The 25,686-nt window shown below is 36.5% G+C and overlaps 1 protein-coding gene across 3 annotated transcripts in view; it reads left to right on the forward strand.

The window, feature by feature from the left end:
* Nucleotides 1–25,686, forward strand: part of LOC128984853 (serine/threonine-protein kinase SIK3-like) — a 280,801-nt gene that overhangs the window by 158,931 nt on the left and 96,184 nt on the right. For 2 of the 3 annotated variants that reach the window (XM_054404224.1, XM_054404239.1), the window contains 3 exons: nucleotides 5,318–5,460; nucleotides 13,257–13,412; nucleotides 24,443–24,600. In XM_054404224.1, the coding sequence (XP_054260199.1) occupies nucleotides 5,318–5,460; nucleotides 13,257–13,412; nucleotides 24,443–24,600 (457 nt within the window). The remainder of the gene's footprint in view (nucleotides 1–5,317; nucleotides 5,461–13,256; nucleotides 13,413–24,442; nucleotides 24,601–25,686) is intronic. The other variant, XM_054404232.1, reaches the window with a different exon arrangement.

The following is a 25,686-nucleotide window of genomic DNA, read 5'->3' on the forward strand; positions in this document are numbered from 1 at the left end:
TGTTAGCAAGTAAGCTCAGCAATGATTTAGAATTAGAATATGTATACAATGTAAAGAATAGTTATGAATTTGTTGAACGTTTAAAGAACATAGATATAGATTTGAATAGTAGGCTAGTTTAATTTGATATCACAAATCTGTACACCAACATACCTGTATCTGAAACTGTAGATCTTGTTAAATGTAGGCTTTTACAGAATAGTTTAGACGATGAATATGTCAATCAGATTGTAAAATTGCTTGTGAATGTTTTGAAACAAAATTATTTTAGGTTTAACAATAGATTTTACGAACAAATATATGGTTTAGCTATGGGAAGTCCACTTTCGGCAATTTTGTCAGAAATATTTTTAAAGCATCAGGAAAAAGAAATGTTAAAGAATTTAAGAAAGAATCATGATGTAAAACTGTATGTTAGATATGTAGACGACATTCTCGTTATCTTCAGACAAGCCCAGGAGCAAGAGCACGAAACAATGATGCAGACACTAAACAGCCACCACTCGAACCTCACCTTTACCAACGAGTTTGAAGAAAACAAAAAGATCAACTTCCTGGACCTCACATTAGAGAGAAAAGACAGCAAGATAGAGTTTGACATCTACAGGAAACCTACGCAAACGGACACTACAATCAACAGCAAGTCTATCCATCCGACAATCCACAAGACCGCAGCCTTTAGATCTATGCTGTACCGAGCCTGTAAGATCCCACTTAGCCAAGCCAATAGGAAGAAAGAACTAGACACCATTAAGAAGATCGCTCAAGTTAATGGATTTCGAACCAAGACGATAGAGGACATCGCAAGGAAGACGAGGAGGAAAATCGATAGGCAGAATACACTACACAGCAGAACAACATTAGAAGAAATAAAAGAGGAAAACACCAGATATATAACATTTAGCTACACGGGGACTACAACACAAAGGACTGCTAACAAATTCAAGAAATACGGAGTTTCAATAGCCTACAGGACTCAGAACACCATGAGTAAAATACTGCATCCGAAAATAGAAGATTTCAACAAATTCAACGCCTCGGGCATCTATAAAATCAATTGTAACGATTGTGATAGCTTCTACATTGGACAGACTGTGAACTTCGTTAACCGCTTCAAAAACCACATATCTGCGTGGAGGAACAACAAACCAGAAAGATCAAATGTCGCACAACACCTGTTACAAAATGGCCACTCACTAGGAAAAATGGAGGATAGTCTAGATATTTTAAAGAATTGTAAGAAAGGATACATAATGAATGCTTGGGAAGAATTGTATATTTATAAGGAAAAATGTAAAAATAGAAATAAGTGGATTAATGAACAAATACATTTTGATTCCAGTTGTACTTATAAAAATGTACTGGCCGGTGCTTCCGGTAGCCAATAAGTAAAAGCCATTAAGATTCTTGTCATTCGCCTATTGGGTCTGATGATGATTGGAGTGTCCAATCAAAATCGATCACCATCTTTTTTGTATATTTACCGTCTTGTGAGTAACAGTATAAACGTAAATATATGTGTAAAGATAGAATAAAACGAATTCTTCTAAGAACTTTATTTCAACATTCAACTAACTTAACAACTCACTTCAAAACAAGTCAACAATATAGTAACCCCTGGTAACCATAGTCATATGAGAAAACATACAAATAATTACTAAATCACATGTCATTCCATTACATCCTCTCTCCCATGATAAAATGTTAACATTGATACCGCAATGTAGGTTTAACTTCTCTTCCAGTCCTAGTGAAATACCGTCCATTAACTTTTCTGCCTCTTTCCCATTCCAATCTATTTTCTTCTTTCTTTCCATTAGAAGTTTCTGTATTTTCGCTCTCTTTCCCGTTGCTAAGGCTATCTTCTCTCTCTTGACAAATATTAGGGGCTCCTTCATCCGGGTAACGATCCCATGAATCATACATGTTGATATATGATTGTTTACATGTCGGGATAAGAAACCTCCTGTTTCTTCTTAAACAATTTCCATTCGACTTCACCATGTATTCTCTATCATTGGAACCTCTATCTACTATAGTCCCGTACCGCTTCAAATTAGTTATCCATACATTAACCCCCTTTTCCAATATGTCGAGATTCCTAGCTCTGTGCCTACGATCATAGTAAATTTTGTTCTTTTGATTCAGTTTTTCTTGGTCATTTCGATACTGATCTAGATCAGGCCAACGAGGTTGAAGCTGCTCTGGAACTGACGGAAGAGTTGTGCATATTTTCCGTCCAAAAATCAATTCTGCAGGCGATACTCCACATGCAAGAGGAGAAGAGCGATGTGCTAAAAGACCAAGATATGGATCTTTATTTCTCTTTAATATCCCTTTACATGTCTCAACCGCTCTCTCAGCTTGCCCATTAGACTGAGGGAAGTGAGGGCTTGAGGTCTCTATAGCGAATCCCAATTCTTTTGCAAACGCTCTCATATCTGAAGAGACTAAAGCAGTTCCATTATCAGACCTTACAACACGTGGAATCCCATGTCTGGAAAATATTGACAAATAAGCTTGTTTTATAGCAACCGTATTTATACTGGCTAATGACAACAATTCAATATATTTTTAAAAATAGTCTTGCATGCAAATATATACTTTTTGATTAAACACGAATAAATCTGTCCCAACAACTTCCCAGGGTTGATTAGGAACCACAGACGTGATCAATGGTTCGGCAGGATTAACCCAATTCTCCAAGCAACTAGAGCAGTTCTCAACCATTCTCTTTATATCCACCGATAGTCCAGGCCACCAAACTGTGTCCCTTGAACAAGCCAGACACTTATTTACTCCTAGATGTCCACTATGTATCTGGGATAAAATCTCATTTCTTAAAGGTTTTGGAATAAATATCCTTAATCCTTTTAAAATCAGTCCATTAACAAAAGACAAATTCCCTCGTTCTCTGAAAAATTCTGTATTCTTTAAGTCCGTCCACTCACCTGATTCTATTGCTTTCCTCAACATGTTACATATGTTTCAAAACAGCTAGAAAAAATTAAAAGGCGAGAGAAGCTATATGGTGATACGAGGAAGACAGAACCTGATCAGTTTAAACTCGATGAACCAGTGCTTTTCAGATTCAAACCAAAGTGTTGGCTGGGAGCAAAGATTGTTCAAGTTGGTCCTGAACCACGATCGCACAAAATCCAGACTGGTGATGGACGAGAATATCAAAGAAACTCATGGTTCCTAAGAAGAGGCAAGTCATTCAGAATCTCCCATGATGTGAATAAAGGTCAATTGTCCAGGTCAGAAGAACATAACAATGACTCAGCTCCTGTTGTAAGATTAGGGGAAAGGATTAGAAGAAAACCAAATAAATTTGACTTGTGAAGGAGGGATGACAGTAGTAGTTAATGTTAATAACATATGGAAATTGTTCTACATAGTGGTCTGCTTACAGTGATGGAGCGCCCTCCAGGTCTCTATAACACTTAACAATAACCATACTATATTGTTGTAGGTACATGAAAGGACAAGGCAGTATGCAGAGACACACACTTGGCACTAGTGAGAAGGCCCAGCGTAAACAGCCTCAGAGCGCCACAGCACCACAGCCCAGGACAAGGCGTAGAGGTCTGCTTACAGTGATGGAGCGCCCTCCAGGTCTCTATAACACTTAACAATAACCATACTATATTGTTGTAGGTACATGAAAGGACAAGGCAGTATGCAGAGACACACACTTGGCACTAGTGAGAAGGTCCAGCGTAAACAGCCTCAGAGCGCCACAGCACCACAGCCCAGGACAAGGCGTAGTGGTCTGCTTACAGTGATGGAGCGCCCTCCAGGTCTCTATAACACTTAACAATAACCATACTATATTGTTGTAGGTACATGAAAGGACAAGGCAGTATGCAGAGACACACACTTGGCACTAGTGAGAAGGTCCAGCGTAAACAGCCTCAGAGCGCCACAGCACCACAGCCCAGGACAAGGCGTAGTGGTCTGCTTACAGTGATGGAGCGCCCTCCAGGTCTCTATAACACTTAACAATAACCATACTATATTGTTGTAGGTACATGAAAGGACAAGGCAGTATGCAGAGACACACACTTGGCATTAGTGAGAAGGCCCAGCGTAAACAGCCTCAGAGCGCCACAGCACCACAGCCCAGGACAAGGCGTAGTGGTCTGCTTACAGTGATGGAGCGCCCTCCAGGTCTCTATAACACTTAACAATAACCATACTATATTGATGTAGGTACATGAAAGGACAAGGCAGTATGCAGAGACACACACTTGGCACTAGTGAGAAAGTCCAGCGTAAACAGCCTCAGAGCGCCACAGCACCACAGCCCAGGACAAGGCGTAGTGGTCTGCTTACAGTGATGGAGCGCCCTCCAGGTCTCTATAACACTTAACAATAACCATACTATATTGTTGTAGGTACATGAAAGGACAAGGCAGTATGCAGAGACACACACTTGGCACTAGTGAGAAGGTCCAGTGTAAACAGCCTCAGAGCGCCACAGCACCACAGCCCAGGACAAGGCGTAGTGGTCTGCTTACAGTGATGGAGCGCCCTCCAGGTCTCTATAACACTTAACAATAACCATACTATATTGTTGTAGGTACATGAAAGGACAAGGCAGCATGCAGAGACACACACTTGGCACTAGTGAGAAGGCCCAGCGTAAACAGCCTCAGAGCGCCACAGCACCACAGCCCAGGACAAGGCGTAGTGGTCTGCTTACAGTGATGGAGCGCCCTCCAGGTCTCTATAACACTTAACAATAACCATACTATATTGTTGTAGGTACATGAAAGGACAAGGCAGCATGCAGAGACACACACTTGGCACTAGTGAGGAGGCCCAGCGTAAACAGCCTCAGAGCACCACAGCCCAGGACAAGGCGTAGTGGTCTGCTTACAGTGATGGAGCGCCCTCCAGGTCTTTATAACACTTAACAGTAACCATACTATATTGTTGTAGGTACATGAAAGGACAAGGCAGTATGCAGAGACACACACTTGGCACTAGTGAGAAGGCCCAGCGTAAACAGCCTCAGAGCGCCACAGCACCACAGCCCAGGACAAGGCGTAGTGGTCTGCTTACAGTGATGGAGCGCCCTTCAGGTCTCTATAACACTTAACAATAACCATACTATATTGTTGTAGGTACATGAAAGGACGAGGCAGTATGCAGAGACACACACTTGGCACTAGTGAGAAGGCCCAGCGTAAACAGCCTCAGAGCGCCACAGCACCACAGCCCAGGACAAGGCGTAGTGGTCTGCTTACAGTGATGGAGCGCCCTTCAGGTCTCTATAACACTTAACAATAACCATACTATATTGTTGTAGGTACATGAAAGGACGAGGCAGTATGCAGAGACACACACTTGGCACTAGTGAGGAGGCCCAGCGTAAACAGCCTCAGAGCGCCACAGCACCACAGCCCAGGACAAGGCGTAGTGGTCTGCTTACAGTGATGGAGCGCCCTCCAGGTCTCTATAACACTTAACAATAACTATACTATATTGTTGTACTAATTTTTTTTTTTTTTTTATCCATAAATAAAACTAAATAAATACCCAATTCATTAGTAGTTACTAGTTGGGTGAATATGTACTGTTTTATCGACATCAAGCTTTTTTCCAACCTGATCAATGATCTGATCTGAACCTGATCAATGATCACTCTTTATATGTAAGAGGGTGGCCAAAGACTGGTAATTCTGAAAAAAACGGTGAATAATATGTTAGTTTTACACCAGGAAACCTGATTTCAATGCCAATTTTCCAATGTGTATCAATATCAATTTAATACGTTTTTTAGAGGGTTTTACACTCAGTGATATACTGAATTTGTTTACATAAATGCTCTTGAAGCTATGTAAGCACATCAAAAACACACCTGTTAAAACACCTTGAACATGTTTTTTTTTATATTTTGATGCTGTGACGGCAAAATTGTGAGCACAAAACAAAGTAACAAAAGATTGTAAACGCTTTCCACGGTCACTGAATTTTTTTTGCAGTCACTGTGAAATCGTGAACATCTCCACAGTCACAGCAAGATCAAAAACCTCTTTGTCAAAAATATCGTGGTCACTGCAAATTCGTGAACATTGTCTGGGGCCATGGTAAAACAAAAACATCTTCTACGGTAATGGCAAAACCGTGAACATCACCCGTGATCACGATTAAAATGATCATTTTTAATGGTCTTCGCAAACACTTTTAGCCATCTCGTAAATATACGACTGGATCAACTTGACTCGACTCGAACCAAGCTTGGCCCAAACCGATCCCCTTAGTACTGTTGGCCCCCAGACCCCTAGTAAAAAGGTCTTTTACAACCTCTAATCACAAGCAGAAAAATCAGGAGAAATGTGTGAATATTTTTTCAGGAGTTCTGTAACACCCTCATGTAAGGTACTCAGTATTTCAACAAGTAACGTTTGTTTACTTTTTGTAAATTAAATTTGGCAATAACCTTGGAAATATGTTATTTTAGAGTTGAATTAAACATTACATGTAGGTAAGTAACAATCCATTAATTTTATTAGCATGTTTTTCCACACAGTATTTTCCACTGCATGGATATTTGATGTTTTCCGTTTTGTTTATTTGATTTATTTAATTTTGTGATGTGTGCTCCCCATTTGCCTTTTTAGTGTTATCATTAGTCCAGTGAATATAGGTATGTTAACTTACAAACGGTCCGGTAAGTCAAATTTTTTTACATATTGTCTAGGATGGTAAAAAGACAATATGTATCCGCCGCCATATTGAAAAATCAAAAAAATCTGTACTTTGTAGAGATTTTCGCTTATATCTCCGTTTTAGCGAAAGATATGTAAAGTCAATGTTGTAGACAATTAAATTTCATATAATATAAGTATAACAATTTGGTTCTAAGACATATGGATACAAAAATATTTACAATAAAACGTCAATTTTTTTTATATTTTGCCAAAATCTATTAGTCCAAGCAAACCAAAAAACTGACACAGGGAACGTTAAAAAAATTGCAAGAAATTTTGTATGGTTTTATTTTGTAGTGTTGGGTCTGCAGAGTCACATACTAAAAGTTGCCAAAAATTGGTCTACAGGAAACCTCCTAAAATCACGATTAAGAATGGCGGCTTTTCCCAACATTTGACAAATTTGGAAAAAATATACCACATGCATAATTTATTTAAAATTTTTGAGATATTGACTTGGGACGACCTACGAAGTTTATTGGGTGGTTAGTACTTCATTTACATAGGGAACTCATTTTTGGCCGCCATCTTGGATCCGCCATATTGGCTATAAATAACAAAAAATTAAATGTAATGATAACGTTGTGACACATCATTACAAACTACAGTTTCACGCTGATTTCAATGCCGAAATCTGTTTTTATATATCTGTTTACGTCTTGAAGATATATTCAAACGAAAACTCTCCCCCATACATTTCTTTTGGACGTTTCGTACTTTGAAGATTTTTAAAGATCATTTTTCTTATATCTCCAGTTCTTATCAACGCTTGCAGTTCAGTCTAGCCTTTTAATATTCTGTGATGTAAGGGCTCTCATTTGACCTATTGATAATTCAAATCAAACTAGTTAGCAACGAGATACAATCCTCAAAACAATATTAAATTTAACTTTTTTAAAATCTTTTTTTATTAAAAGATTTATATCTCACGTTTTTAATACGCCACCAAGTTCTTTGTGGTCTCAAATTACTCATTTATTATTTTGCTTTAATTTTATTAATCATTTAATAAAATCTGACAGATTTAAAATGAACAAAGTGCCTTCAGTTAACATAAAATTATTTTTATTTTGAAATTTTTCTTTAGTAAATACTTATATCCGCAATTATAAATAACTCCAAAAACTCTTTATGGTCTTAAATAATTCGTCAGAGTATTGACTTTTATTTTAGCTAAAGATTACTTATTGATTGTTATTTATAATTGGGTATATATATATGACTTAAACCAAAGAAAAAATGTCTAAATAAAAATAATTTAATGTTAAATAAAGGTCCACGACTCCCTTTAGATTAATCAGATTTTATATAGTGATTAATAAAATTAAAGCCAAACATTTACTAAGTAATTCAAAATCAGAAAGAACTTGGTGACATATTACCAAATCGAGACATAAATCTTTTAATAAAAAAAGATTTCTAAAAAGTTAAATATTGTTTTGGAGATTGTATCTCGTTGCTAACTCGTTCGATTTGAATTATCAATAGGTCAAATGAAAGCTCTTACATCACAGAATATTTAAAGGCTAGACTGAACTGCAAGCGTTGATAAGAACTGGAGATATAAGAAAAATGATCTTTAAAAACTTTCAAAGTACGAAACGTCCAAAAGATTTGTATGGGGGAGAGTTTTTGTTTGAATATATCTTCAAAACGTAAACAGATATTTAAAAACTGGTTTCAGCATTGAAATCTGCGTAAAAATCTAGTTTATAATGATGTGTCACAACGTTATCATTACATTTAATATTTTTTATTTAGATCCAATATGGCGGATCCAAGATGGCGGCCAAATATGAGTTCCCTATCGAAATGAGGTACTACCCACCCAATAAACATCGGTGGTCGTCCAAAGTCAATATCTCAAAAAAATGTTGAATAAAATATGCATGTGGTATATCTTTTTTAAATTTGTCCAATGTTGGAAAAAGCCGCCATTTTTTATCGAGATTTTAGGAGGTTTCCTGTGGACTGATTTTTGGCAACTTTTAGTATGTCACTCTGCAGACCCAACACTACAAAATAAAACCATAAAACGTTTTCTTGACATTTTTTTAACGTTCCCTGTGTCAGTTTTTTTAGTTTGCTTGGACTAATAGAGATTTGGCAAAATACAAAAAGATTTGACGTTTTATTGTAAAAAAATTTAAATATTTTCGTATCCATAAGTCTTAGAACCAAATTGTTATACTTATATTATAGGAAATTTAATTGTCTACAACATTGACTTTACATATCTTTCGCTAAAACGGAGATATAGGCGAAAATCTCTTGAAAGTACAGATTTTTTCTATTTTTCAATATGGCGGCGGGCGTGGAGGGGGGAGAATTGTGCATTTTTCATTTTAAACACCTAATTACCATCCTAGACAACATATACAAAATTTAGACTTACCGGACTGTAAGTAAACCCCCCTATTTTTGTCTCTATTTACTGGACTACATGCAACACCACATGTGTCGCGGGCGTCAGGTTCAATCCATGTTCTTTCTAATCATTTGGTATTGTAAAAAAAACTTCTTATTGTTAAAACAAAGGATTAAATAAAATTTTGTTTTCTATTTAAATACCTAAATTCTGTCTCTTAATATCACAAAAGGTTATTGATGGAGGAATTCCTAGTTGAGAAAGTTAGTGTGAGAATAAAACGCTAACAAATTTTAAAATGTACTCAGTATTATTTTTAAATGGATTTGATCCTAAAATTAATTTACTTGTTTTATATACGAGGACCATTCAGAAAGTAACCTCCGGTCAGTTATTTACAAAAAAATATAGAAATAAAACCATTTCTCTTTTACATATTCAAACTAGATCCTTACTTTATTCTTCAACTAAGTAAGCACTTAGATCTAAGAAAAAAATATTTTTCCAAGCTTAGAAATGTTATTAAATTCCATGTTGATGGCCCCTGGATTACTTTGTATGACTATAATAATGGTACAATACCTCGTCAAGTAGTCCAAATAATGATTGAGGTTAGCAACCTACATGTTTCGCCGTAAATACGGCATCGTCAGGGTTACAAAAACGAAGACATCGATGTCACACGCACACAATAAATACACGAATATAAACATTTAATTACAGAAAGTAAACATTTAATTACAGAAAATAAACATTTAATTAATATTGATAGGCCTATCACACGCACACGACACGGACGGTCCCGGCGCAGGTAGTAGACTGCAGTGTCAGACTCCTTCCTCGTTGTTGTCCATGTTATCAGTAGGACAAAGGTCAGGTGGACGGTTATTTTGGTGAATTAGCACATTGAAAATAGAGTGTGACTGGAACTGTAGTTTTTCATTGAGGATATGTGCACTGGCGGTGTTGTCATGGTACAATTTGTAAATTTCAAATTCCTCTAACGTGTTTAGTTTACTACCTTTCCTGCATTAATGTAGCACCTCAAGACCGTCAGCAATCTCACTCATGTTATGGTTTAGGTCGATTAAATGCTGGGCAAACGCTCAATTCTGTTTGATTAAACGTGGTTTGGGCCTGTGTTCGTTGTAGCGAGTAGCGAACCCACGACCTGTTTGCCCAACATATTGGCTTGGTTAATTTTAGTTATGGTTAAATCTAGGAAATGTATTGCGTTGTCTTCCTTCTTCTGTTTCTAAGGTGAACTTTAGTCTCAGGGCTATTTTGTTTAGATAATTTAAAAGTAGATCCAACTGCCTTTTACTGCCATCAAACAAGATAAATATAACAATATAACAATAAATTTGATTATAAAATCTACAGGAAACCCAATTTTTCAGTTCAGACCATTCACGCGACCTATCATCCACAATTTAAAAAAATTGCAGCATACAGCTCAATGGTACACAGACTTCTAACGGTCCCTTTAAGTCCCACAAATTACAATAATGAACACAACATCATCAAACATATAGCCATATCCAACGGCTATAATAGCGGGCTTGTAGACAAAATTATAATCAAACACCATAATAGAGAGGTCAAACAAAAGGACGAACGTAAGAAGTACGTATGTATTGAATATTCCCACACACTACAAAATTGCCTATCCAAAGAGCTTCGTAGGCAGGGAATCAAATTAACATTCAAAACTTCAAACCGTACTCGTAACACCCTGTCACAAACTGACCGATCAAGAGATAAAATGGAAATGACAGGTGTTTACAAAATCAAATGCCAAGATTGTCCTAGCCAATATGTTGGGCAAACAGGTCGTGGGTTCGCTACTCGCTACAACGAACACAGGCCCAAACCACGTTTAATCAAACAGAATTCAGCGTTTGCCCAGCATTTAATCGACCTAAACCTTAACATGAGTGAGATTGCTGACGGTCTTGAGGTGCTACATAAATGCAGTAAAGGTAGTAAACTAAACACGTTAGTGGACATATCCTCAATGAAAAACTACAGTTCCAGTCACACTCTATTTTCAATGTGCTAATTCACCAAAATAACCGGCCACCTGACCTTTGTCCTACTGATAACATGGACAACAACGAGGAAGGAGTCTGACACTGCAGTCTACTACCTGCGCCGGGACCGTCCGTGTCGTGTGCGTGTGATAGGCCTATCAATGTTAATTAAATGTTTACTTTCCGTAATTAAATGTTTATATTCGTGTATTTATTGTGTGCGTGTGACATCGATGTCTTCGTTTTTGTAACCCTGACGATGCCGTATTTACGGCGAAACATGTAGGTTGCTAACCTCAATCATCATTTGGACTACTTGACGAGGTATTATACCATTATTATAGTTAGAAATGTTATCTTTAAAATCCTGTGCCTTGTGCTAGTCGGTGACCATATGTTTTCAGTTCTTCATAGTCACAGAAGAAACTTGAAACAAACGTTTAAACCTAAATTTATTCAAATGAGTTTGCAATCCACCATGATTGGACTATGGGAACAGTGTTATATGGGGTAAAAATTGGTTTTCCCCATTCTTGACCCACAAAAGATAACATTTTGCAATATTAATTATTTTTTTTAGTGCTTGAAAAACAAATAATTTAATATATACTGTACTGTATAAGTGTTGTTGTATGTCCAATAATTACAAAGAAACTTCCAAAAAAATTTAAATTAAAAATTCTCAAATTTCCCTTTCCCTAATGGAGAATAAATAAACTGTTGTAGTTTAAAAGATATATTTCGATTAAATTTGGTAAATTTATTTATTTTTTGTCGAGCATTTTCATGTTAAATCACATCACCAGAGGTAGTATATCACTTCCTCTGTGTTCTGAGGCGAATCCAGGATTGAGCCAAGGGGGGGTTTTGGGGGGGCGGGTTTACCTCCCAGAAAAAAAGTGTTGGAGACCGAAAAGGGGGATCTTATCCCCCTGAAAATATTTCAGACCCTTTGGTCATTAAAGTACATTTTAAGGTTACCGGTACTTATTCGTCGTTCTTCTAGAGAAATGCAACATTTATATTACACATTAATTAATGCTCCTTTTACTTGTTGATAAAAGAACAAAGATAACATTCCAAAATTAATACTGTGTAGCTAATTTTGTGACCATTATAATATAAGGTCCAGTGCATTTGTTTGATTCCAGACAGTTTTCTCTGGTGCGAACTCGAGTTGTATAGGCTAAAAAATTCAAATTACTACCTAAAAGGGCAGTAACAAACAAAGTAAAAATATTTGAAGACAGTTTAACAAAACGAAATAAATAAAAATAATCCTATAAATAATAATGTTTAAAAAATAATAATCCTTAATATAATGATTATTTTCATTGTCCTAGGCTTGAGCTCGAGTTTTCGACTTTGTGCTCCATCTTTCACTTTGTAAGCCAGGCTTGGCTTGGCTTGAAATACATAAAGCTTAGTAAACAAGCCTACATCCTGAGGCGTCATTGTCATTATGTTATGCAGTTAATACTGTAATCTACAACCTCAAACCTTTTGCTATGAAGTATTCAGGTGTTCCTAGTTAACCTGTATCATAAAAGTACCATTTTATCTAGTGTAAATTGAACATCCAAGGGCTCCTGTTAGCCCCTCTGTGGATCCCCCACTGTCTGTGTTTTATGTCCCTTTTTACTATTAAAACTCTATTTATTGTATCTACTATACTTTGCTCATCAAATTTGGTCTTGCATTGCATTGCAAAAATTCCCAAAGAACAGCTGCAGCCGAATACTTTTTTCTGTTTAAAATCTGAGGACATTTCGGATCAACATTTTGGTAAGGGGAAAGCTGCGCACTTCTCTAGAGAAATGGTGACCAAATGGAGGATACTTTCCAATCAACCCTCATATAACTTTCAGTTCTTATGTGTGTTTAGCCGTGATTTTTCAATGAATTTTTTAACTAACCAATAAAAAGTTTAAGTTATTAACTGAAACCTCGCCACTCAAAATAATACTTTCCAACAGACTCTGGTTGTTTTTGTTTGATCAGTACCAAAGTTATTAGAGTTTGATCTCTAAATCAGTAGTTTACCTTCAAAAGACAATCCCTTAAAAGTTGTGTAGCTATAGGTGGGGAGCACAGTTTGCCCTGTAGTGTTGTTTTGTTGTTGTGTGCATGTAGTAATTAGTCCCGAGCTGGTACAAGAGGTGGAGTCCCGCATGAACCGCCAACACACCCCCCCACTGCTGCCTGTTGTAGCAGCCCCCACACGGACCCGCCTGCGTAAGCCACAGATCTCCGCTCTGCCCACTGTACAGGAGACTCACCGTAGCTCAGGTACTTCCCTGGCAATCATTAAACACTATTAAGTTTCCATTTTTAAAGTTCTCTATGTACCATTTTACACTCTTAAGTTGATTTTCAAAATCAACTGAATAACTATGAATTACTTCTTTCATTGTTGGAAGTTGATTTTTGGTGATTGTAAGTTGTATGAAGGATTATTGCCATGAGGACATTTTCCATCATGTTTGCTAAGAAAAAATAGTTTCAGAAAGTTCCACAATCTGGCATCTGATGAGTAAGAACCTAATGCATAACAGGATTAAACTATACAAACCCAACCACTGTTGGAAAATCACAAATTAAAAAGCACACAGACTCAATTAAGCCGTCATCAGATGAAGCTAATTGTCCATTGTCCAATGTGTTCACCTACTGTCTTTTGTTATGTATGGACAATATACTAGTGATGGACGAGACTGGAATTTAAGTTCGATACGAGTTTCTTTTTCTCATCATAGTTCAAGATAAGATTAAAGATCTCATTACTATCAAGAATTATTCATTTGTGCAGTTTGACAATGGTTACAAAATATTAAATAACAATGAAGTACTATCAAAACAAAAACTTAAATTCAATAACTAATTATTTAGTTAACACCTTCGCTACTGAGCGACGGACATTTGTGTCGGTCCGATCACCCCCGCAGACCAAAAGGAATCAACAGAACGTTGTTTACAGACCAAGTGAAATAGGAATAATATTGCCGTGAGACCAATAGAGAAATTTTGTTTAAGTTGACTAATCTTCTATTATTCTAATTCCGTAAGGAATTTCTTGTGTACAGCAAAACTCTTTTATTTATGAACCGATTTTGATGATTAAGGTGTCAAATTAAAGGGAATCCTCTGTAAAAGTCATGGAATAACTTTTGTCACGCTCAGTTCAACGTGCTTTGCTCCATTGGACTTTTTTAAAGTTTTCCATGTATTTTAAATATTAGTCAAAATTTGATAAGATTACCTAACATATGATTAATTTCTTAAAAGAAAAAATCTGTCTTCATAAAAATAGCGTGTTTCCCTTATGTCATTTTAATATTTTCTTTTTGTGTTTACCTATTAGTTTAATTTCTAATACAATGATAACTTATGAGATGGGATAGTTCATTTATGCAGTTGTCATTCATAGTGAAAGGAGTAAAAATCAATCTATTCATTATGTGATTGTATTTTATTTTCAGATATGGTGTGTTTAGTGTTTTCATAGATATTTTTATTTGTTGTGTTTTTCAGTTTTTAATTTTGATTATCATAAAATTGCACCTAGAAGAAACAATCCCGTGTTTACGATTCGGCGACATATTAACAACAGAGATGGTATCATAATAAATCGTGAGAAGTTACCTATGCTGGTTTTTGAAATTCAAAGAAATTTTACGCGACCGTGTGATTATTTTTCTTATTGCACAGACAGATGCTGTCACAACAGACTTTTTTACTTACTTTTTTTACTTACTGCGAGATATTGCCAGAAGAGAAGGCCAAGCAAAGTATTTTTGTGGATAGGTTTTTGGAGGTAATTTCTGGCAATTAGCTACCATAGTCTCTGTTGCGAGTCACTGTGCAATAGTAGAAAATTCAATAAATATATCACCTTTATGGTCAATGTTTAAAAATATTTCATGTGCTATAAACATGAGAACAAATCCAAGTGAATCAATATTTGCTGAATATCTTTTAGTATTTTTTTTTATATCTGAATAGGGAATGGCCAAGAGAGCTACATAAAGGTCTTTGTGAGACATTGATAAGTCTTCCACCACAATGTATTGTAAATAAAGATATCATTGACGAAATCTTCAGTGAAGGATTCTCTGAAGATGCTTAAAAAGACAAAAATCATGCAATAATTTCACCAAATATTAAACATGATGTAAACTCACCTCACAATATTAATTTAGGCTAGGCCTATTCTATAAATGTTTAAAGTTAATAAGTTAACAAGATTTATGAATTACAAAAGGTGTTTTATTTAAACAAATGAACAAACATGCAATGAGAAAAGGCTTAACGTTATAATGAAAGGATTGACAATGGTGTGTGGGTTGAAATTAAAATGAAATAAAAGATAAATATGAATAATAACTTAAAGGTTCAAATAATTTAGATGTGATATATCTCAGGGTAGGGTGTCGTGCTGGCTTGAATGCTAAGAATTAATAAATTTAATAGTGTCCAAATAGGCCTAATTACGGTGTTAAACTTACAAATCCCAACAATGAAAAATCTAATTTTGATGTTGTCCAAAAGGTAAGTCCAATTAGCACTGAATTTAAAAGAGTTTAAAAGAAAAGTTATACTTAATTTTGAAGATAACAATGATGGAGTTGAGTCCTCTTGAGGTTTAGGCTACTGTGATATAACTTGATATAAACTGGTCTTCTTGATAATATTAATGAATTTGATTTAGATAAAATTTGGACTCCTTCTTCTAACTAACAGTTTCCACTTCTGCAATGGCTTCCTTCTCTTCCAATCTCAATGTTCACATCATTCATTGTTGAACACATGGATCACTTTCACTGCTTCTTAAATTTTGATTCCTTAAGGACTAATTTTGAAATTATATTATAAAAAATGTTGATGTATTGCAATTCTCTTACATGTTTAATAAATAATTAGGTTATGGGCTTTGTAGAAAAAATATATAGGCTATGGAGTGAATATTATTAATGATTAATTGGAAAGATTAATGAAATTATATAAATTAGGAAAATGAATATTAGGCCAGCCTTTCTGAGGAGTGATTATTAACAAAGGTGTATGAACAAAAGGTAACATTTTAAGAAACTTAATACTAAATAATGAATGAAATGACATGAAATATTACAATGATGACCAAATTAATAATAAAATAGCTAAGCAACTAAATAATTAAGGTAGAGTTTACTACTCAGTGGACACTTTGATTCAAGAAGAGGGAGACCGGTTACATGCCCCTGATGAATTTCTCCACACTTTAGCACCAAGTGGTTATGTCTCACAAGTTATGCTTTAAAAAGGGTGGAATTGTAATTTTACTAAGAAATGTAAATCTAGCATTAATTAACATATAGCTTTGTTTACTTTCGGGCCAAAAACTTCATTTGTTTATGTTTATGATAGATACCGGGTCTTTTCTTAGTAATTGTGATACAGTTCAATACAGTTTATTATGGAATGTTGAAAAATGTCTAATACTGGCACTTTTCATTCGGAAGCAATTGTTTTAGTAAAAAAAATGCCAAGTGTTTTATATTTTATCTCAATAAAGTAGTGAAAAAATTAAATTAGTCAATTTACATAATTTCCAAATTAGTAAAATAAACTATGGAATTTACCTGTTGAATTTCTGGATCGGACGTGCTGCTTAACCTTTGCCCAGACGAATTCCACAGCATTCAAGTCGCACATGTAGGGTAGAAGTCTCAAAACAGTGTGACCTTCTGGTTGTAGTAGCTAGCTTATCAATTTTGTAAACTTTAGTTGGTGGCTTTAACCTTTGAATAGCTTTGAATAGTTCCACTTTTCTTGTCGTTCTTTCATCGTAGTTTTCGCCATGTCTTGACAACCACTCAATCATCACTGGTTTTGTAGCCGTCTTCGTTAGTACTTTGTCCTCTTGTTTCTGGTGATAGGGAGCATTATCAATGACAACCACAGAGGCGGGAGGTAAATTTGGCATCACACATTCTCTTATCCACTTTCCAAAGTTTGTAAAATTTATTTGGCCATGATAATCACCCTTAGCAGTGTTTGCCTTATAAATAAGGCGCCCTCCTGGTAAAAACCCTTCCTCGGATCCTATGTCCACAACAATCAGGCGGAGGCATTAAGATCAGGTAACACACCATCCACATCAACACTTTGCCAACATTTTTGGAAAGTCAAATTGCTATCTATCCACGTTTCGTCTAGATAAAATATTTTTTTTCTTTTTTCTTCTCTAATTTCTTTAATCTCCCTTAATACTTGAACCTCCAGTTAACAATGTCGGGCCTTTCAATCAACAATTTTCTCTTTTAGCCGCATTTTCTCCACCTAAAACCCGTGTCTTTAAGAACTCGTCTAAGCGTCCATTCTCTCCAACTAAAGTTGATTTTTTTTCTCTCAAAATAGGGAGTAATTTTTTACACGTGGGCATGATTTTTTTTTGTTGGCGTAAAAGTCTTTTGTGCAATCAACTATTACCCGCCTATCAAACCCGTCTAACTGCACTTTGTGGTGGTCTGCTCTTTTTTGTTTTTTCCCTGGAGTGTTTAGTTTTTCATCGGGAGTTAATTTTCCCGCTTTCCGAACTCGTACAATTGTTTTTTTTTTTTTTTGACACTTTGCAATAATTTGTCGCACGTTCTGTCGCTTTTTTGATCAAAACTGATAAAGCTCTGTCACTACATTCTTTATCACAAACTTCAACCACTCTACGAATTAAGTTTCTTTCCACACTGTGAATTGTTGCCCCACATTTCCTAACGTCTTCCATAACAGTAAATTGCAAAACACCCTCACCGTAAGAATACTTGTGGTGCACTGAAGCAACTCAAGCGATTGTCACTGTATTACTCATCTGTTGTCGATGTGACAAGTATTCGACATGAGTCACACTGTGAAATGTCACTCGCCCGTGGTGAGAGAGGGTGGTGCACCTGCAAATACCGCGCGGCAACATACCAACATTGCTGCATTCGCTCTGGCTCAGAGGACTTCTTAACTCTCGCCTACAGTAATGATAATTCCATGGTAGCTAACTTGATAAAGGTTGATACAAAAAGAGTGTAGAAAATAACAAAAGCTTACTGGAACTTAAATAGCTATGAATGTATTAAATAAAAAAAGAATAAAATAACAATAATACATCTTTAATGTAAACATGTAACATGCACATCACAACTAACTGTATCACAACAAAAATAGTGTATAAGAGACAGAAGAATTGTACATAGTAGCTACTTAGCTAGCTTGTATGGTGTCAAGACGTATAAAAGAAGGTGTGTTCATAGCGAGGTGTAAATTCATCTAGTTTGCGCAGCTACGTCAAGTGTGAGCTGAACATGTTTTATTTTACCAAATCATACATTTTCTTGTAATTTCCTAAAGACTTTCAAATGACACTCGTTATGAATTAGCATTGCATGTATAACACTATTTATAAATAAATGAGGTGTTATATATTCAATATAGTGTTGTATCCAATATTAAATGAATATAGTGTTATACAGTATATTAAATGGTAGTAGTCTAGAACATTTGATAGTGAGTACCTTTATTCGTAAAACAGTAGAGGCCTATTTTGCTTGGAGCGATTGCAGCGATAGTCGCGTGGCGATAATCGCTCCGCGATAGTAGCTGGGCACTGCTCTGGCGGAGTTTGCGTTGTCCTGTTTTGCTTGGAGCGACTATTGCAAGAGTCGCTAGCTACAGTCGCAGACCACTGCCCTGGGTACCAGTCTGAGCGATAATCGCGCCAAGACTGATGCGCAGCGACTGTGCGCAGAACCTCAAAACAGTGCAGTTCACTCAGTAGGCACATAATAGGGGTTAAATTAACCATAATTTACTTTTTTGTTCACATTAATTTTTCTATTCATGTGCTGTTAGGATTGTACAGTTTTGATTATATTTCCTTACACATTCATTTAATTTTCTACATTAAATTTTAGAAGAAACAGGCGACTGTTTATTTCCAGCAAACTTTGCATTGTCATTGCTCAAATGGTTGTGTTAAAATTTGTTAAGGTAATCCCATCTATTAAAATTTAAATATAAAATGCTTGACCGTTCCAAGTTGTTATGTGTTATTTACGTAGTGTGAGCGTTAACACTGTATCAGTTTTCGTATGAATATTTTTTTTTTTTTATTTAAACTTCAGGTTTTGTAAATATATTTTTCATTGATATCACAACGGTTTTCTATTTATATCCTATCTACCTCTAGTGATACGTATCCGTCCCAAATCCTACGTATCACTATGTATTTTCTATCGATCGTCCCTTGATACTTCCACTAGGGTCGAGTAGAGCCTCGTCTCCTAACTCCTCACTGAGGAGATACTTTAATGACTTACAACACGCACTCATGACCTCACCATTGTGAGTGCTGGTATTTAACTAACTATGAAAAATCGCGTGGCGATCGAAAATCAATCGCTCTAAGCAAAACGGCCACCGTATCAGCGATAGTAGCTGAGCGATAATCGCTGTGCAACTATCGCTATAGTCGCTCCAAGCAAAATAGGCCTTTAAGCAGTAAATACTGCAACTATGGCTGCAGTCTTGTGTATTGATTTGATACTGATAGTCTTGTACATGGACACTGGTAGTCTTGTATATGAAGTTTATTTTAATTTTTTGGACTATTTTATTTTAAAATACATTATTATGACAAAACACTTGTTCTCATTTGTACTTTATAAAGAACGATTTGTGTTGGTAAAAAAAAAATCGGATCCATCAAAACCGGATCCAGCCTCAGATCCGAATTTTTTGTGGATGCGATTGGGCGTCAGTTCTAGCTCAGATCCGGTATTCCAATATCCGAATCCGCCCATCACTAATTAATAATGGTAGACTATAGACACTAGGTCTAGGTCTAGATATGAAAAAAATATCATGTATGGCTTTTAGTAAAGGGAAATCACCAATACTTCTAGAAAAAAAATGTATTGAGATTATGACAGACACTATATTTTATTGTGTCTTGCTTATAAAAAATATGATTCAATGATGATGTCACATGGTGAGTGGCGGAAAGAAAGACCCTCCTCAAATAATCTCCCACTGGATTATTTGTGAGCAATCGTTGGTGGACTAGCGTTTCCTGCGTAAACAAACATACCGCTCAGCTGTAGCGCCTCACACGCTACCTCACTTTTTGGCTTATTGGGGGGGGGGGGATGCGTGTGCACACACCTTCTTTTATACACCTTGGTATTGTGTTACTTCTGATCCCAGTGATAAAGATACCATCTAGTGATTATGTATATTGAGTAGCATGGAAGGAAAATAAATGGACAATCTAATTTTTTGTACTTTTTTTTATCTTGGTGCAAAGTCAATCTCACTCAAATGAATGAGATCTTTTAAACCTCACATATTTCTCAAAGATTTGAGACATATCCATCCCTTCAATATCCTATACATATTATAATATTAGCTGTTGTACCCGTGCTTCGCAACGGAGAGGACACTGAAGCGAAAAAATTTGATCTTGAATTCTGATGTTGAAAAAAATAGTTACATATTCCCCTTTGGTTTCAGGAACATAACTCAATTTTATTACAGCTGACTTCAATTAATACTTTTTACTATTTACATTCCTCCAAAATGTAAGCATTTAAACTTTGGAAGCTCATGTGGTGTAGCCCAAGGAAATATAATAACAGGAATTGGCCTATGTGTTAACCAGGTATATAAGCTACTGTACCTTCATACAAAATTTTATTTCAATCGGTTCATTGGTTCTTGCGTTATTAAGTAACAGACAGACACACACACAAACACACACCATCTCATTTTTATATATTAGTATAGATGTAGTTTTTATATAGTGATATTCCAGCTTTGGCTGAATTTGTGTGGGTAAAGTTTTTTTTTTATTTGTTTTTGTTTTGTACTTTTTACTTGAAAACTGGGTTAGACTCCAGACCCCAAGACCAAGACATTGTTAAAACTTATCTTTTAGTAATTGTGGTGGAAAATGTCCACAATTAGCCATCAAACAAAGCTAAATCTACTCTTGCAAATAATCTTTAAATATTTAAGATAACATTAAGATAACGTTAAATATTGTATTTTTTTTTTACAATATTTAAGATTAGTGACATAATAATTTTCTCATTTCAACATTTGCAACCATAATAAGCTATATATTTAGTCTGAAACTGTGTCACTCTCTAGTTTTGTATTATATGTTAATTAGAGTGATTATAAGACATAATTTGTGAGTAACAGTGATCGTAGGGTTTAGGAGTTTTATTGAAAAGATAAACTAGTCGTATGTTGTCTGTAAACAACACTGTCTGTTCCTGCTTCTACTGCGCTGTTTCTTCCCTTTTCCTTATTTTACTGTTAAACTCAAGAATCATAAGTATTATTGAGAGTACCCTCTATCGTTCTGAGGTAAGGCCAAAATATTCATCATCAATATTCATCACTTTCCTTGTTTGATATCTATTTAATTTGTTTAGTAGATGGAACCATTTCTTGTCTAAGTAATTGCATGACTCAGGTTTTTTATTTATTTTTTTTTACAAGTTTGTTATCCTGGTGTTTTCTCAGAAAACAATAATAGTAGACAACATAGTATGAACTCAAATTAATCAGGCTTGACACCTTTAATATGTTATTATAGATAATAATCTACTTGCTGTACATGTTTCGAGCCTAATAATACGGCTCATCTTCAGCAGCATTTTTTTATGTAAAATTTTCACATCGAGAGATGATTGTCGACTATATACAGGAACCACATATATACACAAACACAGAACATTTTAGCATGCTATTTTTATTTACACGTGTTTTCGTTAGCGTACGCTCGTTTAGATAATACCCGACCGGACGACATTTGTAGGCCTAATAAGGAACACAAACACGGAAGGGGGAGAGTGACGTCACGGTATCAGCTGACTGGTGGTTGTCATTTGTGACACAAATAGGTAATTTTCTCAAAGATTTAAGGAACATAATGCCTCCAAACAGAATAAACCTACGTCGATTGTTGCACAACATCTTAAGGATAATATAGGTACTGTATTACGATGTAGATAACAAAACTAGAAATGACAACCACCTGTTAGCTGATACTGTGACGTCACTCTCCCCCTCCCGTGTTTGTGTTCCTCAGTAGGCCTACAAATGTCGTCCGGTCGGGTATTATCTAAACGAGCGTACGCTACAAAAACACTTGTAAATAAAAATAGCATGCTAAAATGTTCTGTGTTTGTGTATATATGTGGTTCCTGTATATAGTCGACAATCATCTCTCGATGTGAAAATTTTACATAAAAAAATGCTGCTGAAGATGAGCCGTATTAGGCTCGAAACATGTACAGCATAATCAACTACAATTGACACCTACTGGCATACGTGATACGTAAGTAGATTATTATCTATAATAACATAGTATGAACGTTTTGTACTCAACCTATCTGCCTCTAAAACCTTTATCTTTGCCGGTATTTGTTTTATAGCAAATACAGCTAGAGCAAAATCCTTAATTTTACAGGTTGCTATGATGGACTGAGATTTTGTACAGTTTCTGGAAATTGTAATATCTTTTGTGATCCCACATAAATCAAGAAAGTCTTCTGTAAAATCAGAACTTTTGATCACACACCTTCGTAAGGCTTTCTGCCATTGGAGAAATAGACGTTCTGCTCAGTTTTAGTCAACACCAATTTGGCCAGGTCAAACTCTACTTGAAAATATTTGGTGTGCGGTGTCTGGGCAGCCTTTTTTAACCTTGAATTTGCCCGTCCACATAGACTAAAGATCTGTACGTGGAACGTATCCAGCAAAGCAAGGGGTGAGCCGGTTCAGTACAAAGGTGAACTGTACTGATAAAATGTTTGCGGCAGTAAGGGCCGGACTACTCGAGCGTATGAAACGCCGCCGACCGTCTGCTTTTTTTGCAGAGCCAATAGCTTTATATGATGTGGACTACATGAGCGTTTTGTCTGCCTGGTGAGGACGCGTAATTCAGGCGTTCGGCAGATCTAACGCATCTGGATGCGTAAAATACGCGGGCAGATCGTCGGCGCACCGGACTACACGTAGCGGCAACTAGCATTTCTCCTGCGCGTTAATTGATACCATCGATATCGATGGTTGATACATCCCTCCCATCACTTTGGCAAGTCCTATTCTGCACTACTTGTTGTAATTGGATTAGTTTTTTGATTGTTTTTTGTAACCTCTTGATCAGCATTATACGTGTTATTAAATTTACGGAAAGTAGCCTAAATAAAAGAAACGTCTTATAACACTTAAAATGGTTTTTTGTGTCTCAATATTTGTATCTGTTTTGCTGAAAAAAAATTTCTGAGTACATTCTATGGAAACATTACTTGAAACTGCCCTGTTACTAAACAACTTGATAATGTTGGGTGTGACTACCAACGCCTCTTTGCACGACGTTTCTTCTTAACAGCCTGCAACAATATATCATACCAGCTACACATCCGACTTGTACAGTATCGTTTCCATATTGGAACGGTCCAAATGCAATGAATACACAAACTATAGTTACCAAACTACATAGTTACAAACTATATAGTTTGTGTATTCATTGCCAAATGTCAGTCACATTGGGCGAGGACAGTCGGCGGCGTTCTATACGCTCGTGTAGTCAATGTTCTCGCGTTCAATACGCTGCTGATTGTCGGCTTCGTGTAGTCCTAGACATTTTTGCGCGTACTATCGGCGGCGTTTCATACGCTCGTGTAGTCCGGCCCTAACCAGGATCCGATACCATTACATCGCTGCCTTGGGTCCGAAGACTGTGACGCTACCATCTGAGCCACCGGCTCACCATGATGTTGGTTGTTGTAGGTGGTCGTGATGGACTAAAGGAGTTGACTAGTCTGCACCTGCCTGGAGAGAGGTACAGTCCAGTGTGCAGGGCTAGTGTCGGCACTACTCATTGCACTCCATATATAGTGTTGGTTGTTGTAGGTGGTTGAGATGGACTAAAGGAGCTGACTAGTCTGCACCTGCCAGAGAGAGGTACAGTCCAGTGTGCAGGGCTAGTGTCGGCACTACTCATTGCACTCCATATATAGTGTTGGTTGTTGTAGGTGGTTGTGATGGACTAAAGGAGTTGACTAGTCTGCACCTGCCTGGAGAGAGGTACAGTCCAGTGTGCAGGGCTAGTGCCGGCACTACTCATTGCACTCCGTATATAGTGTTGGTTGTTGTAGGTGGTTGTGATGGACTAAAGGAGCTGACTAGTCTGCACCTGCCTGGAGAGAGGTACAGTCCAGTGTGCAGGGCTAGTGTCGGCACTACTCATTGCACTCCATATATAATGTTGGTTGTTTTAGGTGGTCGTGATGGACTAAAGGAGCTGACTAGTCTCCACCTGCCTGGAGAGAGGTACAGTCCAGTGCGCAGGGCTAGTGTTGGCAGCACTCATTGCACTACAGATACATCACTAAGAGAGCTGCAAATGGAACATCACCAGTTACAGCAGCAACAACAGGTTAGGGTTTAAAATAATTCAATGTTTTATTTTGAAAAAATAAAAATCTTTTTACGGTTTTCAAAATTTTAGGGACTGTAGTAATAACTTTTATGAAGGTTTTGGAATAATCTTTTCAGGGAGCACAATTCTCTCTTAAGCTGGTTGTATTAGCTATAATAGTTATTTAAATATTTTGTGTGACAGTTGGATACATCATTATGTGTGATGTGGAAATTTTAAAGGGGTCCTCGTGTTGGGAATTTTTGATTTTGATTTATATACAAATTTGAATTTCTTATTAAATTTCAAATCACTTGGTGTAAGTCCCATGCATCTATGATTTCTTTTTGTTAAATTTATAGGACTTTGAAATTTTGTTATAGAAAAGAGTCATTTTGTAAAAAACTATTTTGAAAATTTCAAACATGCATAAAAACAGTTTTTGTTCTTATTTAAGAAAAGATTTTGTTATCAAAAGAAAGCTTATAATGTCCTCTTTGAAGGTAATACCAATTTTTGTCTTAAATCACTGTAGTTTTCATTTAAATATTTGTTTTATCAAACCATGTCGTAAAAATCACATTTCTGAAAAGGGACCCCTTGTCACCCCATGTTATTTCTCCATATCATAAACAGGGTACCTCTTGTCAGGACCGCAACATTTGTGAGATTTTGTTCCCCGTAAACTGAACTTTGTTGTAGTTCTCTAAATTTCCACTAGAATGCAGGACAATTCTTTTTTGGGCTAAAGTATGTGAATATTAGAAATGGGACCTCTTGTTGTTATGGCAAAATAACGTTGAGCTACAAGAGGTGGAGGTCGTGCGGAACGAGGTGAAGCTTGGACGGTATTAGGGGGGAGTGGCGAGGACAGAGGCGCGGCATGGGAAGTGTTGCTATGGAAGGCGCTGGTGTAGTTTCACTTCCCATCACATCACAGCTGCTCGACACCACTGAACTCTCCATCGCTGCTATCGTCGGTAGATGGATCGTCAGTTAACTCGTCAGCATCCATTTCGTGCTCCATATATTTTCTTTTGTATTCCCACTTATGCTCACATTAGTGATGGGTCGGTGCTTAACGTCAAATGTCGGTTCCACCGG

The sequence above is a fragment of the Macrosteles quadrilineatus genome, unplaced genomic scaffold, assembly GCF_028750875.1.
Source record: "Macrosteles quadrilineatus isolate MER2022 unplaced genomic scaffold, UCM_ALF_1.0 Scaffold_1__1_contigs__length_201487025, whole genome shotgun sequence".
NCBI classification, from domain to species: Eukaryota; Metazoa; Arthropoda; class Insecta; order Hemiptera; family Cicadellidae; genus Macrosteles; species Macrosteles quadrilineatus.